General features: G+C 34.1%; 3 protein-coding genes and 1 non-coding gene across 6 annotated transcripts; 2 read left to right on the top strand and 2 right to left on the bottom strand.

The window, feature by feature from the left end:
• Positions 1-290: 290 nt before the first annotated feature.
• Positions 291-10,149, bottom strand: LOC125874705 (uncharacterized). 2 transcript variants are annotated; one of them, XM_049555703.1, is made up of 16 exons: positions 10,017-10,149; positions 9,736-9,882; positions 9,386-9,470; positions 8,999-9,131; positions 8,830-8,914; positions 8,352-8,438; positions 8,152-8,247; positions 7,463-7,917; positions 6,180-6,261; positions 5,920-6,096; positions 5,792-5,845; positions 5,352-5,444; positions 5,217-5,282; positions 2,627-2,673; positions 1,167-1,853; positions 291-685 (listed from the first exon to the last, which is right to left on the bottom strand). In XM_049555703.1, the coding sequence occupies exons 2-16, from the start codon at positions 9,850-9,852 to the stop codon at positions 313-315; spliced, it is 2,637 nt and encodes an 878-aa protein (XP_049411660.1). In that variant the 5' UTR covers positions 9,853-9,882; positions 10,017-10,149; the 3' UTR covers positions 291-312. The 2 variants fall into 2 exon arrangements, with proteins under 2 accessions (XP_049411660.1, XP_049411662.1); XM_049555705.1 differs by lacking the exon at positions 10,017-10,149 and having other exon boundaries at positions 9,736-9,901.
• Positions 10,150-11,068: 919 nt separating this feature from the next.
• LOC125874710 (sm-like protein LSM8) lies at positions 11,069-14,126 on the bottom strand. 2 transcript variants are annotated; one of them, XM_049555714.1, is made up of 6 exons: positions 14,067-14,126; positions 12,784-12,876; positions 12,645-12,685; positions 12,492-12,566; positions 11,501-11,553; positions 11,069-11,396 (listed from the first exon to the last, which is right to left on the bottom strand). In XM_049555714.1, exons 2-6 carry the CDS (start codon positions 12,818-12,820, stop codon positions 11,306-11,308), a joined length of 297 nt encoding a protein of 98 aa, XP_049411671.1. In that variant the 5' UTR covers positions 12,821-12,876; positions 14,067-14,126; the 3' UTR covers positions 11,069-11,305. The 2 variants fall into 2 exon arrangements, with proteins under 2 accessions (XP_049411671.1, XP_049411669.1); XM_049555712.1 differs by lacking the exon at positions 14,067-14,126 and adding an exon at positions 13,542-13,689.
• Positions 14,127-15,706: 1,580 nt separating this feature from the next.
• LOC125873362 (glucan endo-1,3-beta-glucosidase 14-like) lies at positions 15,707-17,653 on the top strand. Its single transcript, XM_049554275.1, has 3 exons — positions 15,707-15,755; positions 16,374-17,392; positions 17,479-17,653. Exons 1-3 carry the CDS (start codon positions 15,707-15,709, stop codon positions 17,566-17,568), a joined length of 1,158 nt encoding a protein of 385 aa, XP_049410232.1. The 3' UTR covers positions 17,569-17,653.
• A 175-nt stretch (positions 17,654-17,828) lies between these two features.
• TRNAC-GCA (transfer RNA cysteine (anticodon GCA)) lies at positions 17,829-17,900 on the top strand. Its single transcript has one exon. It is a non-coding gene; the product is annotated as a tRNA-Cys (tRNA).
• The last annotated feature ends 5,551 nt before the right edge of the window (positions 17,901-23,451 follow it).

The raw sequence follows: 23,451 nt of genomic DNA, 5'->3' as shown, positions 1-23,451 counted from the left end.
CACCTTTCTCACAGGACACATTTTTCTTTACTCATACACATTTGAATATGTTTGTGTTAATTCATCCATCACTAAAGCAAATAAAAACAGGCTAAAGACCGATCCCTGGTGCAACTCATCACAACCAGGACAACCCTTCTTTTGTAGGAACCATTTAAATGGAGAACACAGCATGATGCTTAGACTGAATAGGAAAAAACCATAATTAAAGCAATTGTTTACAAGTAGAGATTCAAGTACTTTCGACCAACATAATAATGGTTTTTTTGATGAAGTCAACTAACATTACAACTTTGTCTCTATTTACTTGACCTATACAAATGATGGTGAGAGTAGAAATTCTGGCAGTAATTTCTTTAAAGGAATCCCACAAAAGGGACACCAAGGTTTTGGATGTTCATCATCTGTGTTAGACTTGAAATCTGAAGGATATCCAGGCATTCTGAAGATGGGTGAAGGGACTAATATTGAGGCCCATCTCTGACAGCACATGCAATGCCATACCGGAGCAATTGGGCAGATACGCATAGAAACAGCACATCGAGATAGTTTGTGTGTCGGATCATTTCCAGTATCACACTTCACCCCCCGACAGATGGCGGAATCTGGAGAATCAAATGGTACTGATGCTGAGCAGAAACTACATTCATCCTTCTCTACATATTCACAAAAAGAGGGACGCTGACTGCAAAATAAGACACAGTGAGTCAGAATCAGCAACATCCACATGAACATGTTACTCGTGTCTGTATCACACGCCATGATCAACTTGAATACTAATGGTCAATAAACAATAACTGGCACATAAAAATTCAAAGTTTCATCATCAAGAAAGAAAAGGTTTTATTTGCATCAATGTGATAAAACCTAATCAATTGGTTAAGATAGAATTCAAACAATAAGTAAGATAAAATGCAGATTTCTTTTATCAATTCCTTTTATATTCCTTAAAACCAATCAATGTTCGTATATAGTTAAGATCTAGGAGAAAATGAGCATCATTTTAGATCACAAAATATTATTCTATTTTACACTTAAAAAGATAATACACTAGATATAGCTGGAAAAAAAAAACTGAAACATCAGAACGTTGTAAATACAAAGACTGTAAATGGCATAGATCATGCGTAAGAGAAGTTATTAAAACAGGCATGTGGTGGAACTACCTCTTCTTAACGGTTCGTACTTCATCTGCAAGAAGTTTCAGATGATTCTTTATATCTTTACGATGAATTGCAACCCACTGCTCCATCTGTGCTGTTCCAATAGGGACCCAGTAACCAGGTTTAGTACCCTTTCCATGAGAAGCAGAGGCGACATCAAGAAAGACAGTAAAGCTATAGCCAACCAGCCTATCTCTCAGTTCCATTTCACTATTTGAATGAAGCTGTGTCCAATCCAATCTTTCATCTTCAGCACCACCAATGACCTCCAAAAGCTGTGATTTCCCATCAAGTTTATCTGTCTCCACCTTTTTCAAGACTACCAGCTTACTGATGATGTTGAGGAGTTGCAACTTACGCGAGGAGATCTCTGAGAGACATTTAATTGCTTCAGACAAGTTTGCAGAAACTCCAACCGAAGATTTCAACCATTTAAGTACAATATGTTCCACATATTTCGGAATAGACTGTTTAAAGGCCAAGAGTGCTGCTACAACATCCCAAACAACCAGTGGTTTATCCAAAGGTTCATGCTGATTTAATGACCATAATATATTATTCTCCCAACTAATTAGCTCTTTCTCAGGAAAATCTGGGAATATTTTAACATCAAAATCGGGACAAACAGTAGAGGAAATCTCCAGTTGCTGTCCTCCAATCCATAGAAATTCTACTGCAGCTTTCAGAGCCCTGGAAGTTTTGAACAAAGCGATGTTAGTTTCTCAAGCAAGCTATCCTTCCCACTAAAGCACTACCACTAGTTTATCATCTCTTTTTTCAAAAATACAATAGACAGAAGCACAGGGCAGTTGTCAGATTATCTCTGGTCCATATTAGTGTGAATCCGTAAAAGATGTAAGCCTTAACTTTACAGAAGAGAACATGTCAATAATCAACGAAATGCCATTTATCACAATGACAGTTCCAAGTATAGACATCCATTCTTTGTTCATGTAGATTATGTTTACCTTCAATTGAAAGATGGATCTATGCATATTGGAAAGTAGCAGTTTTACATAGCAGATAAGGAAATCTGTGTAGGAGAACTTATAGATGAATATAATGGTATAGCTTTCTTGAGAATGATAATGGTATAGCTTTAACAATAAAACCTACTTTTCCCTCACAAAAGATGAGGAGACGGAAGAGAAAAATGATCTAGAAAACTATATGGACTTTTTAAGCATTCTAAAACTGCAAACTCCGGAATTTGTTGAAACTGGGAGGTCGTACGTACCCAGTGGAGAACACCAGTCATAAAAAAAATACTAATAGTTGACAAAAGAATCTTCCAGACCCTTCTTTTGTAAAAAGTACTATCAAGAGCATGACAAGTTTTTATTATTAGAAGATAAATCTGTAGCCTGTAGCCTGTAACCTGTTAATGATATACCTAGATCCAGGTGAAAATTGGCATCTACAAATATATAACAACAAACAGCCAAAAAGGGGAAATAGAATACCTTGCCTCGTACATTGGATTTAGTAGCGCAGTAGAAAAAGCTCTTACCTGCACGGTGTGTATAACTTTTGTTGGTATAAAAGTATTAAAACAGAACATAAAAGAATAAACATCTCATTCAATAATCACCATTATTAAGAAGGATTTTTATCTGATGATCTGTTTATAATGCGAGAAGCTTGTAACGAAAGAAAAGTAGATCTTATAAAGGGCGCATAATAGTTTCAGGTGGGAGTTTCTAGTTGAACTTAACTGCTGAAAAACTATACTGATCAAGATTTAACAAGACTTAGGTGCATTCTGTTCTAATAAACAAATACCAAGATGGTCCTAAGATGCTGGCAAGAATTATCTATCTGCTGAGCTTTTACGGGAGAGTTTCCAGTAAGATATTTCAGTGTGATTTTACTAGGTTAATATTAGCGAATAAAAGTGGTCAAGTTATCCTGTGCAGGCAGGGGAGAAAAACAAAATCAATCATTAAAAAATAAAGACCGATGCTTTCTTCTCTCTCCTCTCTCTCGGTGCAGGTTGACCTAACGTGCGCCGTCGAGATCCATGGAATGAGGACGAGGGGTAGGGAGCAGGACGGCCTAGGAAACAACCACTTGTAGCATTTGGTAGTTCTGTAAGGTTTCGATTGCCGGCGGAGGCCTCATCTTCAAAACACCCTACCATATGGAACAGCTGACGCCGCTGAAACCCTCATCCAGTTCCAGCAAATTGACACAGGAGGATACAAGTATTGAGGCAGACGCAAATCTAGCTGGGGATTCACAACCCCAAGAGCTACTGGGGTCCACTGCAGCTCACTCAAATCTCAGCTCCCCTATAATGAGTATTGGGCAGACAGTAAGAGACCTACTGAGAAGGGTGACAGGAAACTCCAGTAAGTGCCAAAGTGATGGAACAAGTGATAGACCTGGAACCTAACCTTGAGCGGGCCACTCTTTTCTCGGGTAATAGATCCGCAGATAATGGTATGACACTTTCCTACTTCTCTCCCCAACTTGTTAATGGACAAGCTGTTGTTCAACTGGAGAAGGAGGAAGTAGACCCTGAAATAGAGAAGTGAAAATGCCCACTAATTGTTTATGTGATTGGAAACTCTATTGGATTTTCCCTCATGTATAGGTATATCAAGTAGACTTGGAATAAGATTGCTGATCCGGAACTGTTCTTACATGATGAAGGCTACTATGTAGTTAGATTCCAAGGTATGTTGATATGAATGAGATTGTTTACTCCAGATCATACACCATCAGGAATAAACCAATGATATGGAAGCCATGGAACACTGATTGTAACTTCAGTGAGGAGTTTTGACTGATATTCCTCTTTGGGTCAAATTCCCCAATCTACCAATGAGTTGTTGGAGTAGTGGCAGCCTGTTGACTTCGACTGGAAACCACAATATAGTCCCCAATGCTTAACTACTGCACATATATGCCCTGCCCAGAAAAAAGCTGATGTCCAACAAGGTGAACAAAATAGAAGGAAAGGTGCACCAAAGAAGATGGTCCAGGAATGGAAATCAAAGAATGCTGTATCCACTAGTCAGTCCATCCAGGCCAATCAACAAAAAGATGTTATCCCTTTGTAAGCAAATACAATGGCCTAGTAGTGCAAAGTTGCATACAGTGCCTGAAGTAAGCAAACAACATCAGGGAGTTCCTGAGGTTGAAAGTCTTCAAACTCAACAAACTTCTAGAGGAAAGGAGAGTTCGCAGAGTCAAGAACTCAACCTTGATAATTTTCCAATGCTTGGATCTGTGCTTGTTCATAAGATTAGAAACAGTTTCCAACTATTGCAGAGGGGAGATCACAATGTCAATCAGAGTCATCGACATCCTTATGACTTTATTAGTGTGGAATATCAGGGAGGTGAATAAAAATTATAAACAAAAGGAGCTGAGGAATTATATGAAAACCAAAAAAATCAAGTTTATTAGCCTGCTAGAGACTAGAGTCAAACAACATAGAAGTGAGAGGATCTCCAAACTCATTGTTCCAGGATGGGGCTTCCTATATAACTAGCACATGCTGTAAATGGTAAACATTTGGATCTTATGGGATACTCGACACTACAATGCCACACTTCTTAAAGCTATTGCCCAATTTATCCATTGTGAAGTTCGAGATGTTACTACCAATTTTCAATGTGTCATGACAGTTGTTTATGGCTTCAATACAGTGGAACAAAGAAGAACTCTATAGCACAGCCTTATTGATATGCCACAGGCCCTACTAGTCTTGGGTGATTTAATGCTGTTTCTCTCATCTGCTGATAGAGTTAGTGGTAATCCAGTGAGTTATTATGAAGTCAAAGACTTTGCTGAGTGTATCAACACTCTTGTGCTGAATGAATTGAAATGGAGAGGGAATTTTTCAACTAGAACAATAAACAACAAGCAACAGATAGAGAGTCGAACAGTTTGGAAACTTTGTATGGATGATGAAGTGGGGCAACATCCCTCTTGAATATGATCTGCCTAACCAGGATATTGGTGTTTACTATGTTCATTGAAAATTGTGAATTAGTATGCAGACAAACCACACTCAAAATAAGGACTGAAGGGATAATGCATTACCACTGCCAGCACCAGATTCCCCGGAGATACGGCTAGACCTAAGCAAGAACAAAATGCATCTGGCACCTGCAAAGAATTTTTCATTTATGAAACAGTTGGTGAGAGAGACGCATGAACCAAGATACATGTGCGTACATCAGCAGAGCCTTCCACACCAGGTGTATTGGAAGGAATAGGTACTTCACACAGGGAATTTTCATATAAAATCCAGCAGCGTGTTGAGTCATCCTGCAAAATATTCAGGAAGAAAGTTTATCTTACCATTAAATTATGCTCAAAATGCAAGAACTTCCATGTAAATCTCACATCAGGTTTGGTAAATAGAACTGTTTAGTTACCAAAAAAAATAATCTCACATAGGGATTTGGGGGACGGAATTTGGAAAATTTTTGTATGCTACATTACTTTTACAGCCATCATAGTCAGAGAGACATCCAAAGAGTGCTCTCCATTAGGTTGATAACAGTAACACTATTCAGAGAATGGTAATGTTGTGGTTTAAATGTTTAGGACAGAAGTCAGAAAATAGACATAAAATAGTCCAAGTAGAAACACCAAATAATAAAGTAGCTTACCTGGCTGCAGCTGTACAGGCAACGTCCGTCAAAAGCCCAAGATAGACCTGTAACCTAGAACACATCAACACAAGTTAATATCTCCAGATGCTAAAGAGGTAAGGATTTGAGTATCAATAAGAACTCACAGCATGGTTATGTGCATCATAGGTGCCAGCTTTCTCAAATCTACGAAGAAGAATGTCACAAGTCCACACTTCAATTGATCCAGATCCCTTGCCAATGGCTAAAAGCATTTTGTTAGGTGACTGCACAGAGACAGTGAGGGAAACCATAGTGGCCATAGCAAAGTCGGCAGCGTTTACCTGTTTAGACAATAAGAAACAGATAATGAGACGAAGAAGTGAAAAAGGAATAATTATAGAAAATTTGTATGTCAAAAAGTGACCTCCTTCAATAGCGAAAAGGGCGAACCACTAGGTTCTGATGATTCTACTAGTCTTCTGCAACACGCCTGCCAGATTTTCACACTACAAAATGAAAAGTAAGAAGAATAAATTGTTGAACCTATTAACTCGTGCAAAAATGCAATATATTGCAAGCCATTGCATTAACTGACACCAACATCTACATTTATAGGCGTCTTCTGCAGTTAGTATGATTGTTTAGCATCAGTTTGATTCACGATGTTATGACATACGGAGATGGGTATGCAGTGAGTGGAACTCTTCACACGGTATCAATGTGTATGCAATGAATGATTCCCGGTATCTGTTTGAACTTCTATCTAGAAAGGAAGCAGATCATGTCATCCATGGAGATTGGAGATGGAAGAAATCCAAACTGACGCTTGAATGGTGGTCACCCACTGTTGGATGTTGGCCAGAAGAGGTGGCAAGAAGCTGGGTCTGGACCCATATATACGCTTCGCCTCTGAACATGTGGTTGCAAACCACTTTCAAGCAGATCGACAGATGAGTGGGGGATGGATTAAAACAGAGGAGGCAACCTCACTCAAAAATCATCTGCGCTGGGCCCGGTTTAAAGTTAGAGGTGACGGTTCAGAGGTCTCTAGAGAGAAGGAAATGGAAAGTGACGGTTCATTATCTCCCAGCAGTTTGATTCAGGATGTTAACTAAAACTTCTATCCTTCAAAGCTTCCATTCTACTGTTCTATTACCATTTGATTACTTAATTTCTTCCTAAATAACAAGGAAGTTTAGCATTATAATATAGGATGGCACAAACACATATCTCGTCCCTGAAACTTTGACACAACTGTTCTTGGACTCTTGCTTTACCAATTGATTACTTCATCACTTCCTCATTGGCAATACAACGTTAACTATTAATAACGATCTTTTAGCTTTACTATAATAGGATGGTCACTAACACGTGTTTCTTATTTAAGGCTTTCATTCAACTGTTCTTCCCACTTGACACTTTATTCTGTCCTCATTACCAATTATAAAACCACCTCATTTCTTCATCTAGAAGCTAAGTGCTCTAAGTTGTTTTGGATTTTCTTGTCTTGATTTGTCTATTCAGAAGATAAGATTAATACTAAGGAGAAAAAAACAAAGCAGAGGAGTCTCTAGACAATCAGGTGAAATAGAGGAGTCATCATGCTAACAACTTCTTTTCATTTCATGGCAGAATGTGTTGAAGTATACTGCACCCATCGCTGCTTTTTTGCTATGATTATTGAATAATATTAACGAAGATACATACCTCCCATTGGAACATCCAGTAGCCAATAAAAGCAGAGGATCTGAAGCATCAGAAATGAACAAGCTCCAACTGATTGTTGTGATCCAAGTATCATGTGCATCGAGAAGTCCAACAAGCACTGTTTTATTTGAGTCAGGGCTGTTCATAATAGAGTAGCTTTCTGGTTTATGAATTCTCCACAATGATAGTACGCCAGACTTCCCTCCAACCGCAAGTACAGAACAGCTACTGGTCAAGCCATTAGCAGAAGATATACCACATCCAGATGTCTGTGGCAGACAGGGTGACCACGCAACAATGAGTGAGGACAGCATCGCATTGCGAGAGGCATATTCCTCGGCAGTGATTAGTGATTGACAGCCATCTCCAAAAACTTTCTTAGAAAACCTTGATCTTAAGTGAGGAGCAGTAAAAGTATTTTTCTGTTTCTGACTGCATGCTTTAACCTCCATCACCTAACAAAAAAGTAATAGCATCATAAGAAAAACTGGTATTGAAGTTGGTAATAAGCAAATTTCGTCATATAAATAACTAAATAATCATTTGGCAAAGGTAGTTCTTAAATGTTCACTTCTTTTCCCTTCTATCTCTGTCTACATTCCTTGCAGTCTAAGTAATTACAGCATGTGATAGTACAATATTCATGCATAGTGAAAATACTTGGAAGAACCAAAGAGATCAGCAAGTACGGGCAATGCGTTCAGTCTCCGACGCTTAAGTTCCTTTATCATGATAGAGATTGGCAGATCATCATCATCTCCCTCATCAAAGCAAGCTTGACTAGGCTGTTCAAGTCAAACCAAATACAGCTGAAGATACAGAGAAGAGGCACTGTTTCATGTGAAAAGAGTAAAACCCACACAATGGAGAAACAATGAATTTAACTTACATCAGCACCTTCTGAGACTCTAAAGTTTGCTGCCTGAAAATTGGTAGTTTTGAGATAGCAATACAGCATGTTTGATATATCCATGACCTGTTGAAGTTTGATAATTAGATCAATGGGCAAAGACTAGAAGGATAAAGGACGGAAGATCACTATGAAGAAACGGGAGAAACCCATTGGAAATTGTTCAAGAGAACCATGTGGCTTGATCACTGAGGACTCTCAAGTTCTAAACTGAACTTCTAGATGCGAATTGGAGAGTGTTATTCACACCAAAATGATAAAGGATCTGGGATAAGAATTGAACAGGAATACAATCTAAAACCAAAGACATGAACTAATTGAATGCTTTCAGGCATTTTCTGAGGTAGTAAAATACTATTTTTCAAAAGAATAGCACTGGGTATTGAAGTCTTCAATCCGTGACGAAGTAGCCAAAACGTTATAAATATACTATTCCACATCCTTGTTCGATTCATACCTCTACCCACTCTGTTGAAAACTCAAGAAATGGCATCCGGTAAAGCCTCACATGTCCTTCAGTAGTGCAGACTGCAAGCAAACAACTACACCAAGCAAAAACATTGTTATTCACATTAGTGTTGAGAACGACCAAAGATCATTAAACTGATATGCTTCATAGATCATACCCAGAATTTGAAGCAAATCCAATAGGTGACCAGGATATTGACCGGACACATGGCCGATTTTCCCGATATTGTTTTTCTTGGGGAGAGGAGTCTCGAGATAATGCAATATGTAACATACAATCAGAGAGTAAATCTGTGAAGATTTAAAGTAGAAATTCAGGCATAGTTGGAACACATATACGAACCATTAATAAGTTGTCTAACTAATTCACATCACTTTTTTGAACTAGTAATAAATTTACTAATGTGGGTAATTTCCTGATACCCAAGTGATAGTAAAACAAATAACCTATACAATATATGGTTCTGCACAGAAAACATCATCTTGTACTAACAAGAATCCCATTCATGCACCAAAAATCAACTGTACAAGACATATAACATTACCTTTTCTCTCAATTAACCCAACAGAAAAAGGTTTGCCAGGAGGTATAGTAATGAGACCTCGTGATCCAAATCGTTTAGCTGGATTCTGAAAGACAGAAAAATATTATTTTTCACTAGCACGTTTGCTGATTCAATGCCTAATCAATGATACTAAATCACCAACATGGGTTGTGGTGCAGTGATGGGACTAATCCACCCTTAACCAGAGGTCTCAGGTTCGAGCCTAGGTATGGAGAAAATCCTATTAGGAGAGCCACCCCCAAGTGGCTCTGCATTGCACGAGTCCAAAGATGCAAACTTTTTTATTACAAGAAAGGCACAAGAGGATCAGCTGTGAACAAGAAATTTACCAATATGGTAACAATATGACCGGAAGCTACTGCCACCAAATTCTCCTCAGACCAAGCTACAGAATTGGGGTGAGATGGGGAAGCCACAAGTATAGAAGCTTGAAAACTCGAAGACATTGTTGAATTTAGCAGACCAAATTGTGAATCCTGAGAAACATGTCAACAATTACAAACTCCTTCTATACAGAATAACAAGAGTCAATTTTTGTACAGAAAAAAAGGGGGAAAACTGAAAATAGAGAATAACAACAAGGAAAATCATAAATGCTGAAAATAACTACCTTGAATCGATTCGACAATAAAATTACATGCTTCAATGGCGTCTTCTTTGATAATTTAGAGAGCTTCGGCAAACTGGGATTTTAGGGGTTTATAGGTTTCTTTTTAATTTTGGTGGCAAACGACCAATTGATTAAATTTGGATGGTTAAATTGAATTTATTAAGTGTAATTTAGGTGTGTTTTAACCGTTGACTCATAAGATTATGAAAAAAAAGAAAGATTGCTGTATAATTTTCGGATAAAATTTGGATTAAGCAGAGTTTGAATTGACTTTTGTTTTATAAAAAAATGACTTATAAATAAAAAATAAAAATTTATTGTTTAAAAATACTTTTTGTGTTATCCATATACCGAGAGGATGATTTGTTAGGATATAGTGGCCTAATCACCCGTAAAATTCGATTAAAATAAGATAAAAGAGGATGCTATATTGCTAAATGTTGGATTATAACAATTATCCTATCTTTATTTTTACTTTTCCTATATATGACTCTTTCATAGTTGAGATTGGTTATGGGTTATATTAATTATTTGATTTATCATATTAAAAATAATATGTATTATATACTTTCTAATAATAACATATTTATTTACACATATTCTTTATTATTAATAAGAGTTCTATTAAAGGTGGCAAAAGTTAACCGTTCTTCCAATTATATAATATTTGGTTATGGCCGAAAAGCTTCACTCCCACTTTTGTCTTATATTTTTATACAAATCAAGTGAATTGCTAGTTAAACTTAATAAAAAAAACATTTACTTGCATAGTTACTTTAAGGTCTAGGACAAAAATACACTTTTTCTACACATTTAAGAGTTTTACCCAATAAAATTCTATGACCATAAGTGAAGTTTAAGAAAGATAAGAGTATACACAGAACTACCCCATCTCATGGAAGTTACACCGTATGGATATATGCAGGATTAAACTAATCCAACCACCACACATTAAGGACCAATTTGATTATTTTCTCATTCTGTAAATATAATAAAGACCTTTTTAATAGAAACATTTAGTGGGCTTATCCAGCTTAAACAGAAGAAGAGAGTAAACTAAAACAATTTGTGCTCTTAGACACAGAACATGCATGCAGTTTTAATTTGATAGTTGTACAAAAGTTCAAAATCTTTCGCAGCCAATATCAGAAAGGGAAACTTATAAAACATATAATGACGACTAACGAACTAAAACAGTTTGTGTTCCTAGCTACATAACATGTCTGAAGTTTTCATGTTTGATCCATCCATCCGTTCTCAGGATTACAAGGCTCACACCAAGTTGCAGGTCAGTGAACGACTGGCTTTAGAGGATGTGCTCTCAGTTTTGACATATCCAAGTTACTATCCAGATCTTCATCTAATTCCCCAACGACGCTTCTGCAACAATGAAACAGAACAACCTATTAGAGCTTAAAGGAATCCTTGTTTTGGAGAACCATATGCATCCTTAAATAAGAAGTGGCAGCAAACAGTGCACATACATGTTGTCCCCCCTTATGATATAAAGACCTAACACAAGTTGCTGTACACCTTCCTGCACATAAAAGCTAAGGATTAGTAGTACTTAACACACCAAGCACAATAATGCAAATAAACCACAGCATAATTTGAAAAAGGAATCATTTTTTACTTTTTGGGGTATAAGCATGGAAAATAAAGGAATCTTAATGTGAAAAAAGCCCAGTATAGCATGAATCTATAGTTAGCAAACACAATTTCACCTCATACCAAAGCATCTTGTTTCACGTCTACTGCAAACTGCTACAGGGCCGACATTCAGGAAAACCATACTCAACAACATACCCAGTGTAATCCCACAAGTGGAGTCTGAGGATGGTAGGATGTAACAAATCTTACCCCTACCTTTGTTACTTGTGAGGTAGAGAGGCTGTTTCGGATAGACCCTCGGCTCAAAAAGGAGGAAAACCATACTCTACCATGAGGATATTATGTTACCTGATTTTCAGATAAAGCCAAATTGAAGATATAATCTCACTCTTTAATTCCTAGATTGTGCAACCATGAGGGAATTTCTTAAATTGCAGTGAACAACTAAATGAATTGTTCCTAGTAACACTGATACTAATAGTGGATAGTAGGAAGGTCCCACAGTTGGAATCCTGTTTAACAAGAATGGATAGCTGCTTGTTGCTTTGTACTTCTTTGGCAAATTTTTTATGAGAATACTGTCTACTTAGATAGAAAGTAGGACCAGAAAATCCAAATATTCAGGCATTCAAAAAGTACTTCTAGCAACAAACTAGACTACCATGTAATGACTCGATAAATTCTAGCAAATATTAATGAGCCGGAAAAATACAAAGAATCCTAGGGAACTACAAGCAACAAATAGAAACATCCGCATATATCAAAATATCGTTCAAAAGTAATTTTTATAAATAACTGAACACCAGTATTAAAAAGAGATGTCTACACATGATTAATGCATTCTTCAGATAGACGCAGACGAACCTTTGTTGAATATACTCTCTCATGAGATTCATCAAGAATCAAGTTTGTAGCCTGGTCGAATCCTCTCAGAACTCCCTGAAAAAGAATCAAGAAGTCAGCAAAATAAAGGGTCTCCAGCCCAGTATTGGCAACATAAGCAAAACAATGTCTCACCACAATATTCCGTCCATCATTTGTAATAACTGAGATAGTTTCTGGAAACACCAAAAGAAAGAAAACAAAGAGTGACATTCCTTAAAACATGAGCTAATCTCATTAAGCAAGACAGAAAATAAATACTAGGACAACATACGATCAACAAGAGACTCAAGCCCAAGTCCAGTTGCCATGTTGCAGAGTGAGCAGAAACTTAGTTGTCAGCTTCTTGGTAAACTGATGCTTAAACCTTGTCAAAACCATTAAAGGAAGTCCACAAGTTAAAATACTTTTAAGCAAAATAAATAAACTAATATGCGAGAATGTGGCAATATAAGAGCTATGTTGAATAAAACAATTTGCTGGCTAAACTTATGGGTGGGGCATTTGCTCATTTTTCTAGGAAGAACAAGTCATTGAGAATATCAAACAAAGAGCTGAAGGCGGCCTAATCGAGTAGAGATTTGAATTATCATAATATTGTCATTTGCTTTAATACCCATAAAAGATATGGAGTAATGCAAACACAGGTCAATTTTTGCCAAACATAAAATATTACCAAATCCCTTTTTCTCATCCACCTTTAGTCAGTCAGTTTCTAAATGTTTTTTTCTTAAATCCCAAGATCAAAAGCTATAGTTTAGGTTTCATAAAAACGAAAGATGAATGCTTGAGTACTATATATATATCCCTTTTATTCCTGTTGAAAAGCTTACAACATAATTAAACCTAGATAGATTATTCCACCGAGCAAAGAGATGAACCATTTTACACCAAAATGGGCAATAGGATTTTCTACCAATTCTAAAGCAATATTATTCTTTCTCTGCATAACAACACAACTTCCATTATTCAGAGAGACTCTAGAATTACGAAAAAAACAAATATCAAACAATAATCTTCATTTGAATTCACCTAGTACCTGGGAGATGGCAAGTATCCCGTGGAACTAGTTTGTGCAAAAGATGGCCTGGACACCACAGGAACTCACCGGAACATATGTTTCAAATGCAAAACAATACACTATCCGGTAACATTTATACTCAAAACTGTTGATTTTTTTTACAACTTTGCACATCGTGTTAAAATTTTAATCAGAATGCACAACAAAGATACATACATAGTTGGGGAACACAAACATAATCAAATTAATTTCACTCCAATGAATATAAACCCTAAATACCAGTACAGTACTCTCGTATCGTCTTCTAAGTTCGATATACTGTTCATATAGTATCTGAATAACAAAAGTTTGTTCCGATATTATATCTGCCGCCGTTTCAGATGATAATTATATCAGCCGAATCAAATTGAAGCAACAAAAAAAAACGGCGGAGATGATTCCATACATGTAAGAGCTTAGAAATCCGAATAAACAAATTATTTCTACTACGGAGTAAGGAAGAACCCTAAATTTAAGCCCTAAAATTAGTAATTTACCTGCGAAAAAAAATCGTCGAGGAGTTCTCGAAACTCGAACTGAGGAGAAGAGTGAAACGCCGTGCGTTAAAGTATGTACCCAGTAAAATTATTCAAGTGATCCTTATAAGTTTTGTCTAAACTTTGATTTGGTCCTCAATATTTGACTTGTCTTGAGATTTGATTCCTCAATAGATGAAAACTAAGCCAGAGTAGTCCTAGAGCAATCTAGGTGATTTAACTACATTCAATTGGAATGAGGGGATTATAATATGAGAATTAAATAAATTATGAAATTATTTAGTGATATATTTATTTGTAATGTTTGGTTGATTTGATTAAAAGTAGAGTATCCGGTATAATATAAAATATGTTTATTTCTATATTAGATAAATTTGAATACGATTTAATTTTTAATTTAACACTGACATTAAAGGATTTTGGATGAACATCGGGAGAAAGGCATTCTATCATATGATTGTTTTATTTTGGATTAACTAGTTTCATGATTGTTATCCTATATTAAATATAATTAAAAATTATATCACTAGTATTGTATCAGTAAAATTATGTATATCAAATATACAAAATTCTTACTATAACAATAGATAACAATTTCATTTGTAATTTCATAGGTGAAGGTTGAGTAATGTACAATATACGCATACTTTATTCTTATTTTGTTGAGATAAAAAAATTATTTCTGAAAATCCTCAATTCAAATAATGCAAATCAAAGCTACTTACAAAAATACAAAATTTAAACTAAATATAAAACAAAACAATTTCACACTTTATTTCAAAAATTTTATACTTATTTGATCAAAAACCTCTTAAACTATGTGTTACTAATTTTAGTGGGGAAATAGTTGAAATGAGCCCCATTGAACACTAATTCTATAAAGATTTATTTTTATGTTATACCATTTTTTTTTTTTATGTATAAAAAATGTATAACCTTTTACCCCTTAATTCACATTTTTAAAAGTTGATAATATGGTGTGATATAATTTTCATTTTGTGGCTTATAGTTTGACCAACATTTTGTCGTTTTTCTTGCCTTTGGTATAAAGCATATTTTTATTTTTTCAAATTCAGTTAAATTTTTTGAAAAATATTTTTCCGAAGAGTAGGAAAATAATTCCACAAGTTACATTTTCTCATGTTCCGACCCAATATGTTATCTTGTCATATAATCCAAAACTTAAATATTTAGAAACTTTCCCAATAAAAATAGAAAATGAATTTTACAAGTGATATTTTATCAATTTCCAATCACTAAGTTGTCTTGCTATATAATTCAAAACTTATATATTTTTAATTCTGAACCCGTTTTGCTAGGCAAGTACATGACAATGGGAGGAATGCTATATGGTAAAAGATATTAGAATTTAGAGGGAAGAAAGTAATGACTGTTTTGAAAAGGTTGGAATAAATTCTAAAACAACATTAGAACTAAACGTTTTCCTCTTACAGAAACCATAAATTTAATTCCCCTGCCTTTCATTATGGACTAAAGTTTGGAATCTTAATTGTTTTGGATTATCAACTATGCCATATTTGCCTAATGAAGAAGCATTGTATCCCAAGTTACCACTATTGGCTGCCATCTTTGTTACATATATTACTAATTGGAATACATTTTATACTACTAACAAAAAAATGACTTCCTACTTGTCTTTATTCCTCTGTCTCATTCTTCTCTTTAATGGTATTTATCTCCCTGCTTTGCTGCTCTTTTAGGTTTTTATTATTATGATCTCAAACTATACTATCTGTATCCTCAAAGGAGTCTTGATACAACTGATAAAGTTGTTGTCATGTGACTGTAAGGTCATGAGTAAGAGATGTGGAAACAGTCTCTTGCAGAAATGCAAGGTAAGACTGTGAACAATAGATCCTTGTGGTCCGACCCTTCTCAGACTCCTCGTATAGAGAAAACTTAGTGCAATGTGATGCCCTTATCTATGTCCTGAAAAACATTGATAAGGTTCAATAGGGGCCAATTTAGCATCAATTGAGTTGATGTTGTAAAATGCATTCTACAACATATGCACGCCAAGTGATGCTAAGTTGGCGCCTAGCTAGCTTCAACTTGCCCTAACTCACCTCTTATAAGCCTAATAGAGTTCAAACCTAATTGTGTAAACGTATATTGAATGGAGCGACATGAATAGTGAGAATTCATATAGCTAGCCAATCCCAACTTGCTCGGGATTGAGACATAGTTGTTTTTATCGCTTTCTATTTCAATCTTCTTTTGCTTAGATGAGAAACAAATATTTTTTTACCATGTACTAATACTACTTTTGTTATTTCTTGTACAAAGTTTTGGTGGCAGATGCATTCACAGGTACATATGGGATAAATTATGGAAGGTTAGCAGACAACATCCCAGCCCCAGAAAGCGTTGTAACGCTTCTCAGGGCGAACAAAATAAAGAATGTTAGAATCTATGACGCGGATCATAGTGTTCTAACAGCTTTTAAAGATTCTGAAATTCAAATCATCATAGGACTTGGCAATGAATTCCTCAAAGACATAAGTGTGAATGAAGATCGCGCTATTGAATGGGTGAAAATAAACGTACAACCTTACCTCCCCGGTACCTTAATTCGTGGCATAGCAGTTGGTAACGAAATTCTTGGAGGAGGAGATACTGAACTATGGGAAGTTTTAGTCCCTGCTGTTAAAAATGTGTATAATGCACTTGACAAATTGGACTTATCACACAAAATAGAAGTGTCAAGTCCACATTCAGAAGCTGTTTTTGAGAACACATATCCTCCATCAGCTGGTGTATTTAAAGAAAGTATACTACCATACATGTTACCATTATTAAATTTTTCGAAACAAATTGGTTCACCTTTTTACATAAATGCATATCCTTTTTTGGCCTACAAGAGTGACCCTAGTCACATTGATCTTAACTATGCATTATTCGAGAAATCGAGTGGTATATATGATGCAAAAACCAAGTTGCATTACGATAACATGTTTGAGGCAATGATTGATGCTGCATATTTCGCGTTGGAGAAGGCAGGGTTCGAGAAAATGCCAGTAATTTGTTCAGAAACAGGATGGGCATCACAAGGGGATGAAAATGAAGCTGGTGCAAATGTGAAAAATGCAAGAACTTATAATAATAATTTGCATAAATTGTTGTTGAAGAAAAAAGGGACACCACATAGGCCTAAAATGGTGATGAGGGCTTATATATTTGCTTTGTTTAATGAAAATCAGAAACCTGGCCCAACTTCAGAGAGGAATTTTGGATTGTTTAAAGCTGATGGAAGTATAGCTTATAAAATTGGATTTAGAGGACTTGTGCCTTCTTCAGCATCAAAGGTATGTTTTTTGTCTCAAATTATCTATCGTGATTTCTAAAGATAGTTTTTGTGGTTTTTAATATTATTCTTTTTTTTTCAATGCAGGACTTTGTACTACGAGGCGGGTTTTGGAGTTCCCAATGGTTTGTTGCTTTGGCGAGTGCAATAGTGCTGACTCAATTTTTAGACTTGTGATCATACTCAGTAATTTAGCTCATGAAATTACAACGTGCTTGTTTGTCTTGTACAAAATATACTTGTATAAATCAATATAACTTGGGAGCTCTGATTGTCCAATTTTATGGAAGTCACTCTTTATTATTCCAACAAAATACAGAGTTATCACTGTTTAAAATAGTTGCAATGGAACTACTTGTTTTTACTTTCTGTGACCAAAAGAGAGTTCACTCTTTATTATTTCAACAAAATAGAATATATCAGCTGCTTAAACAAATGGGTCCATAGCTCAGTGGTAGAGCATTTGACTGCAGATCAAGAGGTCACCGGTTCGAACCCGGTTGGGCCCTTCTTATTTTTCATCATTGCTCTTTTTTTTTGGACTTTTCTCAAAGGGCAATAAAGTCCCTTATAAGTTCTCGCTCGATCGAAAAGATATAACACATACGAAATCTTAACTTCGCTGATTTTATGAGATCTAACCTTCGCCACGACAATTTATTATTGAACACCGTGGTTGCCCTTACAAGCCCAATTAGATCCAAATGGACTTCCAAGTTTAAGCCCACTTCATGTTTTTCTTTTGTCACACTCCACAATAGCTCAACAAAAAAAAACTTATAAAAGAGGGCATACCCATCATATATCTAAACTATATATTTTAAAAAGTTTTAGGAAATTTGTTGGTTAGAAAAGAATTATTAATTAGTTAGACTTTAAAAAATAGAAATGAGGTCAAATAATGTGATAAGAAATTATTATGTAGATTTTAGGTAAGCAACTAATGTCAACACGAATAATTTCTTTTTGGGGCCGGACACCAATAATTCTGAAACATTTTAGTAAATGTTTATTCTTTGGAAAGTTGAATGTATAAGAAAAATTCCTATAAATAAATAAAAAAAACGAATATATAACCTGTTTTTCTTCAATCACATGAAAATATTACAAATTATTTGTGACCCTCTGTGTGAAGCATGGGTAGTATGACTAGTATCTATTTTTCTATAAAATTGAATTAACATCATAATTTGCTTATTTTTTTCCTTTGTTGACTGAATATTCGTCAAGAAAGAATGAAGTTTTGTTTTTCTATCAAGAATTAGATTAATGATGTGTTTGATAAGTAAGGAAAATATTTTTCGTAAGTTGATTTCTTACTTATTTTTTAGTAGTTAGTTAGTAAAAAAAAAAAAATTATTTCAAGAGCATTTATATGTATTCTAGTAAATTTAACCAAAAAAAAAAAAGTGGGGAATGAGGTTTAGAACGGGGGAAGGGGATGGTCAACAGGTGGGGTTGGGGGCAGAGGCAGACACACGTGCAAAGTTAGGGGTACACTCGTTAACTTCGAAAAAATCACATATATATATATATATATATATATATATATTGGGAAATTGATAAAAACTAGAATGTAATTAACAGTACACCCATGATGAGCGTAGGAGTGCTTTGTGCAATTGTGTTGCTGGTACAAGCCAAAGGTACCACCTGCGAGACCAAGGTTTGAATCCACCTTAAATTTTGGGTTCGTATCTAGCTGGAGGTGTTGGGCGGGTGAGGAGACGATAATGAACTTGCAACATCACTTATAAAATTTGTTTTCCTACTTCAATTAGTGAAGGTATTAAAAGGGCCAAGATCTCCTTCCACCCGTTAAATTAAATTTGCCCATCATTCTATCTATTAGTTCAAAAATGCTACTTAGCGTATTAGAAATGACTCAGAATTATATTTCCTCCATCATTAGATCTAATTTGTTCCTAATATTATTTTCATAGTTTAAATCGCCCTTCTAATATGTTAAGGATAAAATTGATCCAATATGCGGAAAAAGGAAATTTTAAAGTCATTTCTAATACATTAAAAATATTTTTGAATCAATAGATGATAAAAGTGAAAAATTTGATCCAATAGCTGAAACTAGTGCATTTCAAGTCATTTTTTAATGCATTACGAGCATTTTTAACCCTTTCTCATTGTATCAAAATATGTGATTTGTAAAGACATCAATAAAACTTTTGTATATTATTATTATATATATAATACAAAGAAACATGGGATGATAGCCATCCATAGTAAATGAATGGCCATTTATCATACATTTATTCATATTTTTTTATATCAAAGTGACTCATATATACCCAGGATGATTATTTACCACTTCACTGCTTGGTGGTATATATTTATTCATATGTCCAATAATAGAACTTATTACCTACTAAAACACACAACATATATATATATATATATATATATATATATATATATATAAGTAGACGCCATAAATATTTTTCAGTAATTAATTATTTAGATCCAAGGAGTCTTTCAATTCTGGGAAGTCCTCCTGTTTGTGGGAGTAATCCTCCTCCGATACCTGGAATTAATCCTCCAAGAAATGGAGAAAGTATGTTTCCTCCTCCTCCTAAAATTCCTGGAATTAATAAACTTTTGGCTTCATTTACCTCACTTGCTGCTCCTGCTCCAGTAATCATACATATGCAAGTTAATTTTCTCCAATTCTTATAATTTTTCGAATAACAAATAAAGCTATCAAAGAAATTCTTCTTTATTAGGTTTTATATAATATCTCAAATGATTTTTCATGAATCATTTTGGATTATATATATATATATATATATATATATATATATTCATCACACATCAGTCCAATTTTTAAATGTACTAAATCAGGGGATCAACTATCAAGATGATATAAGTTACTAAAAGGGTGGGCAATTGATCACCCACCCAATTACTTGGGTATATTATACTTTCATGGATCGACTTTACAACTTTTAGATGAATTGAATTTAGACAAATAAAAATTTTCTAAGTTACTAAAAGGCCGGACCCACCCAAACTTGTGTCATTATGGAAATTAAACTTGTGTCATATAAAGAATTCGAGTTTAGATTCCACAATTTATTTATATTGAAAAATTATACGAAAAGTATTATCAATCAACTTAGTTATTGATTCAAAATATTTAGGAAAAAGTAAATTATTTGACTTTAAAAACAGTAACACTTTTACATAAAATACCACGAAAAATCATACCCTTTTCTAAGGAAGTGAGGGATCTTTGAACCAACTCCCTAGCTGCAACCTTTGATGTTATCACAAGAAAAATAGCCAAAATAATTAGCAAAAATGCCTTCAATCCCTTTTTTTTTTTTTGCTTAAATATATCTACTGCTTGAATTATGATAATTGTTGGAAACTAATGAACATTTTGCCTCTATTCATTTGAACTTCTTGTGAGCTAATATTGAAAAATTGCATAAGTAGATATGTATGTACTAGACTAGTAATTAATTAAGTTGGCAGATCATGTATTAGACTAGTTATATATTGCATTTTCCTAATTATCTTTATATGGCAAAGTATAATTATATAATTATATATGGCTAAGAATTAGCTATATCCAAATTTTTATAAATGTCTTGAATTATCAAGTCTCTTTATAACATTATCGTTATCTGCGATTCAGATATTTTTTTAAAATGTTATAACACAATATTATTTCAAAAAGGGAAAGGCTCAAATATGTTATCAAACTCTTAAAATAAGCTCATTTATGTCACCCGTTAAAAGTTTGGTTCATCTATGCAATTGCTGTTAAAGAAAAGGCCCATCCATGCCATTTTTTTAACTCATGCAAAACCATTTTTTTACATCCCAAACAACTTTTAACACTTTTCAATTAGAGTTTTTGGATCAAAATCTTCCTTAAAGAGCACCAACAACACATAAAGAACATTAACAATTCACAAATTTTAAACTTCTTCCATTTTTCACGAAATTACCTCAAATTTCAAGAGTAGTTTCCCTCTGAGCTTGATACCAAAACTCAATATTTTTTAAGCTCGAATTCAACCTAACTCAACAAGACCCACTTGAAATTTCTTCAAAATTTCAAAACGTCAACATTCTTTAATGGACGAATTTCTCCACAACTTCAAATTATTTGAAATTTTGAACATAGAGTCAAAAAAACACTAGGGAACAAAAATCTAATGTCGAAAACAACTACAAAAATACGAATCAAAGAAAAATTTTAAAATTTTAGGACTGATTTTCGTTTTTATGGAATATTTTTTTAAATACGAGTGAATTTTTTAAACTCTACAAATAATTTTAGAATTTTTGTATTTTTAAAAAGAAATTAATGATGTAGCCGAAATTTGAGATGATTTCGTGAAGAATTGAAGATGTTGAAAATTTGAGAGTTATTCATTTCTTCATGTGTTCTTAGTGTTCTTAAAGAAGAAGAAACAAAAAGAGTATATTTGATCCAAAAACTTCATTAGAGAAGTGTTAAACTTGTTTGGGGTTTATAAAAATGGTTTTGCAAAACTAGAGTTAAAAAAATGGTTATGGATGGGCCTTTTCTTTTTAACATCAATGGCATAAATGTGCCAAACTTTTAACGAATGACGTATCTTTTCCCTTTTAAAAAACATATAATATAACATAACATAACATGCAAAATTGATTCCAAAATAAACTTGGACGCTATAACCAAAATATAAATCGTGACTGAATAATAGGAGCAAATTAAATTTCAACCAAACTTAGTGAAAGTAACTAAAGTCACTTATGTAGCTTATTTTTATATCAATAAATTCACCTTGTTACTTGAAAATAATTTTAACCGAGAAATAGATTTTCTTTACTATTTTTCAGAATATTTAATCAATTGTATTTTTAAAATTATGAATTTATATTTAATAATAGTTGTTATTTTTTATATAATTTTACCCATAAATTTACAATCATATCAAAAGTACTAAAATTAGATAAATCTAATACTGTGTCCGCCCCAGTCTATGAGAAAGACATGGAGCAAACTCTTATTCGACTAATTAAACATTTCTTTTTTCATGATGAGATTATGTATCTACGCCATTTATTTGGTGAAATCTGAGTTTGTGAAGGAATCGACAAATATTCATCGATCTTTTTAAGCGTTAAAACTTCGAGAAATTATTTTTAGCTTTTTGTAAACTGAATCGTAAAATTTATATGCAATAATATTCATATTAATTGATATATAATCTTAGAATTTAAAATATGATTTGAGAAATAAGTATAAATGGTTCAATTTATTCGAATTTCATATCGAAAAGTTACACTTTGAAGATAAAAAGCTTCCTATCAAAGGTGATTACATATCAAGATCTCACACCTCTAGTGGGGTGTGTTTGGCGTGCACATGTGGAGTCCATGTGGCATTTTATCACACACATAGTGCTTTCGCTGAACAGAAGGGCAAGTGTGGTCTAATAGTTAGACAAGAAGGGCATTTTTTAGCCGAAATATAGTTTGAGGGTATATTTAAGCTATTTCGAATAGTTAAAGGGTAGTTTTGACCATTTCCTTAGTCGTCTATGTGGAGGTGAGGTTTGTTTGACGTGCACATGTGGCATTCATGTGGCGTCCTTTCGTTGACTCGAAGGGTAGGTGTGGCCCAATAATTTGACGGGAAGAGTATTTTTTAACCGAAATATAGTTTAAGGGTATATTTAAGCTATTTCGGATAGTTTAAGGATAGTTTTGACCATTTTTCGTATATATAATGTCATCTAAGAAATGATGAATATCTTATTTCAAATAAATCAAAATCAATTATTATTTCTATTTTTTCCATTTTCCACTTCTTTTTTTTCAATTTTATTTCTTCATAGGATTCTGTACAACAGAAAGATGAGGTTTTCAAGACAGTAACTATAAACCAGATAACCGAAACATAAATATTTTTATTAAATATTCTTAGCATAAGGTGTTAACTAATCACGATTCGCCACATCAACTATTAATAATTTATAATCATATTATTATATTACAATTATTCTGCGCCACTTCATCGTAGTGCTATGTGATTAATTAATTGAA

The sequence above is a fragment of the Solanum stenotomum genome, chromosome 8 (genome assembly GCF_019186545.1).
Source record: "Solanum stenotomum isolate F172 chromosome 8, ASM1918654v1, whole genome shotgun sequence".
In the NCBI taxonomy this organism is placed as follows: domain Eukaryota; kingdom Viridiplantae; phylum Streptophyta; class Magnoliopsida; order Solanales; family Solanaceae; genus Solanum; species Solanum stenotomum.
Note: the sequence above shows the minus strand (reverse complement) of the source record. Positions and strands in the feature narration are given on the sequence as shown.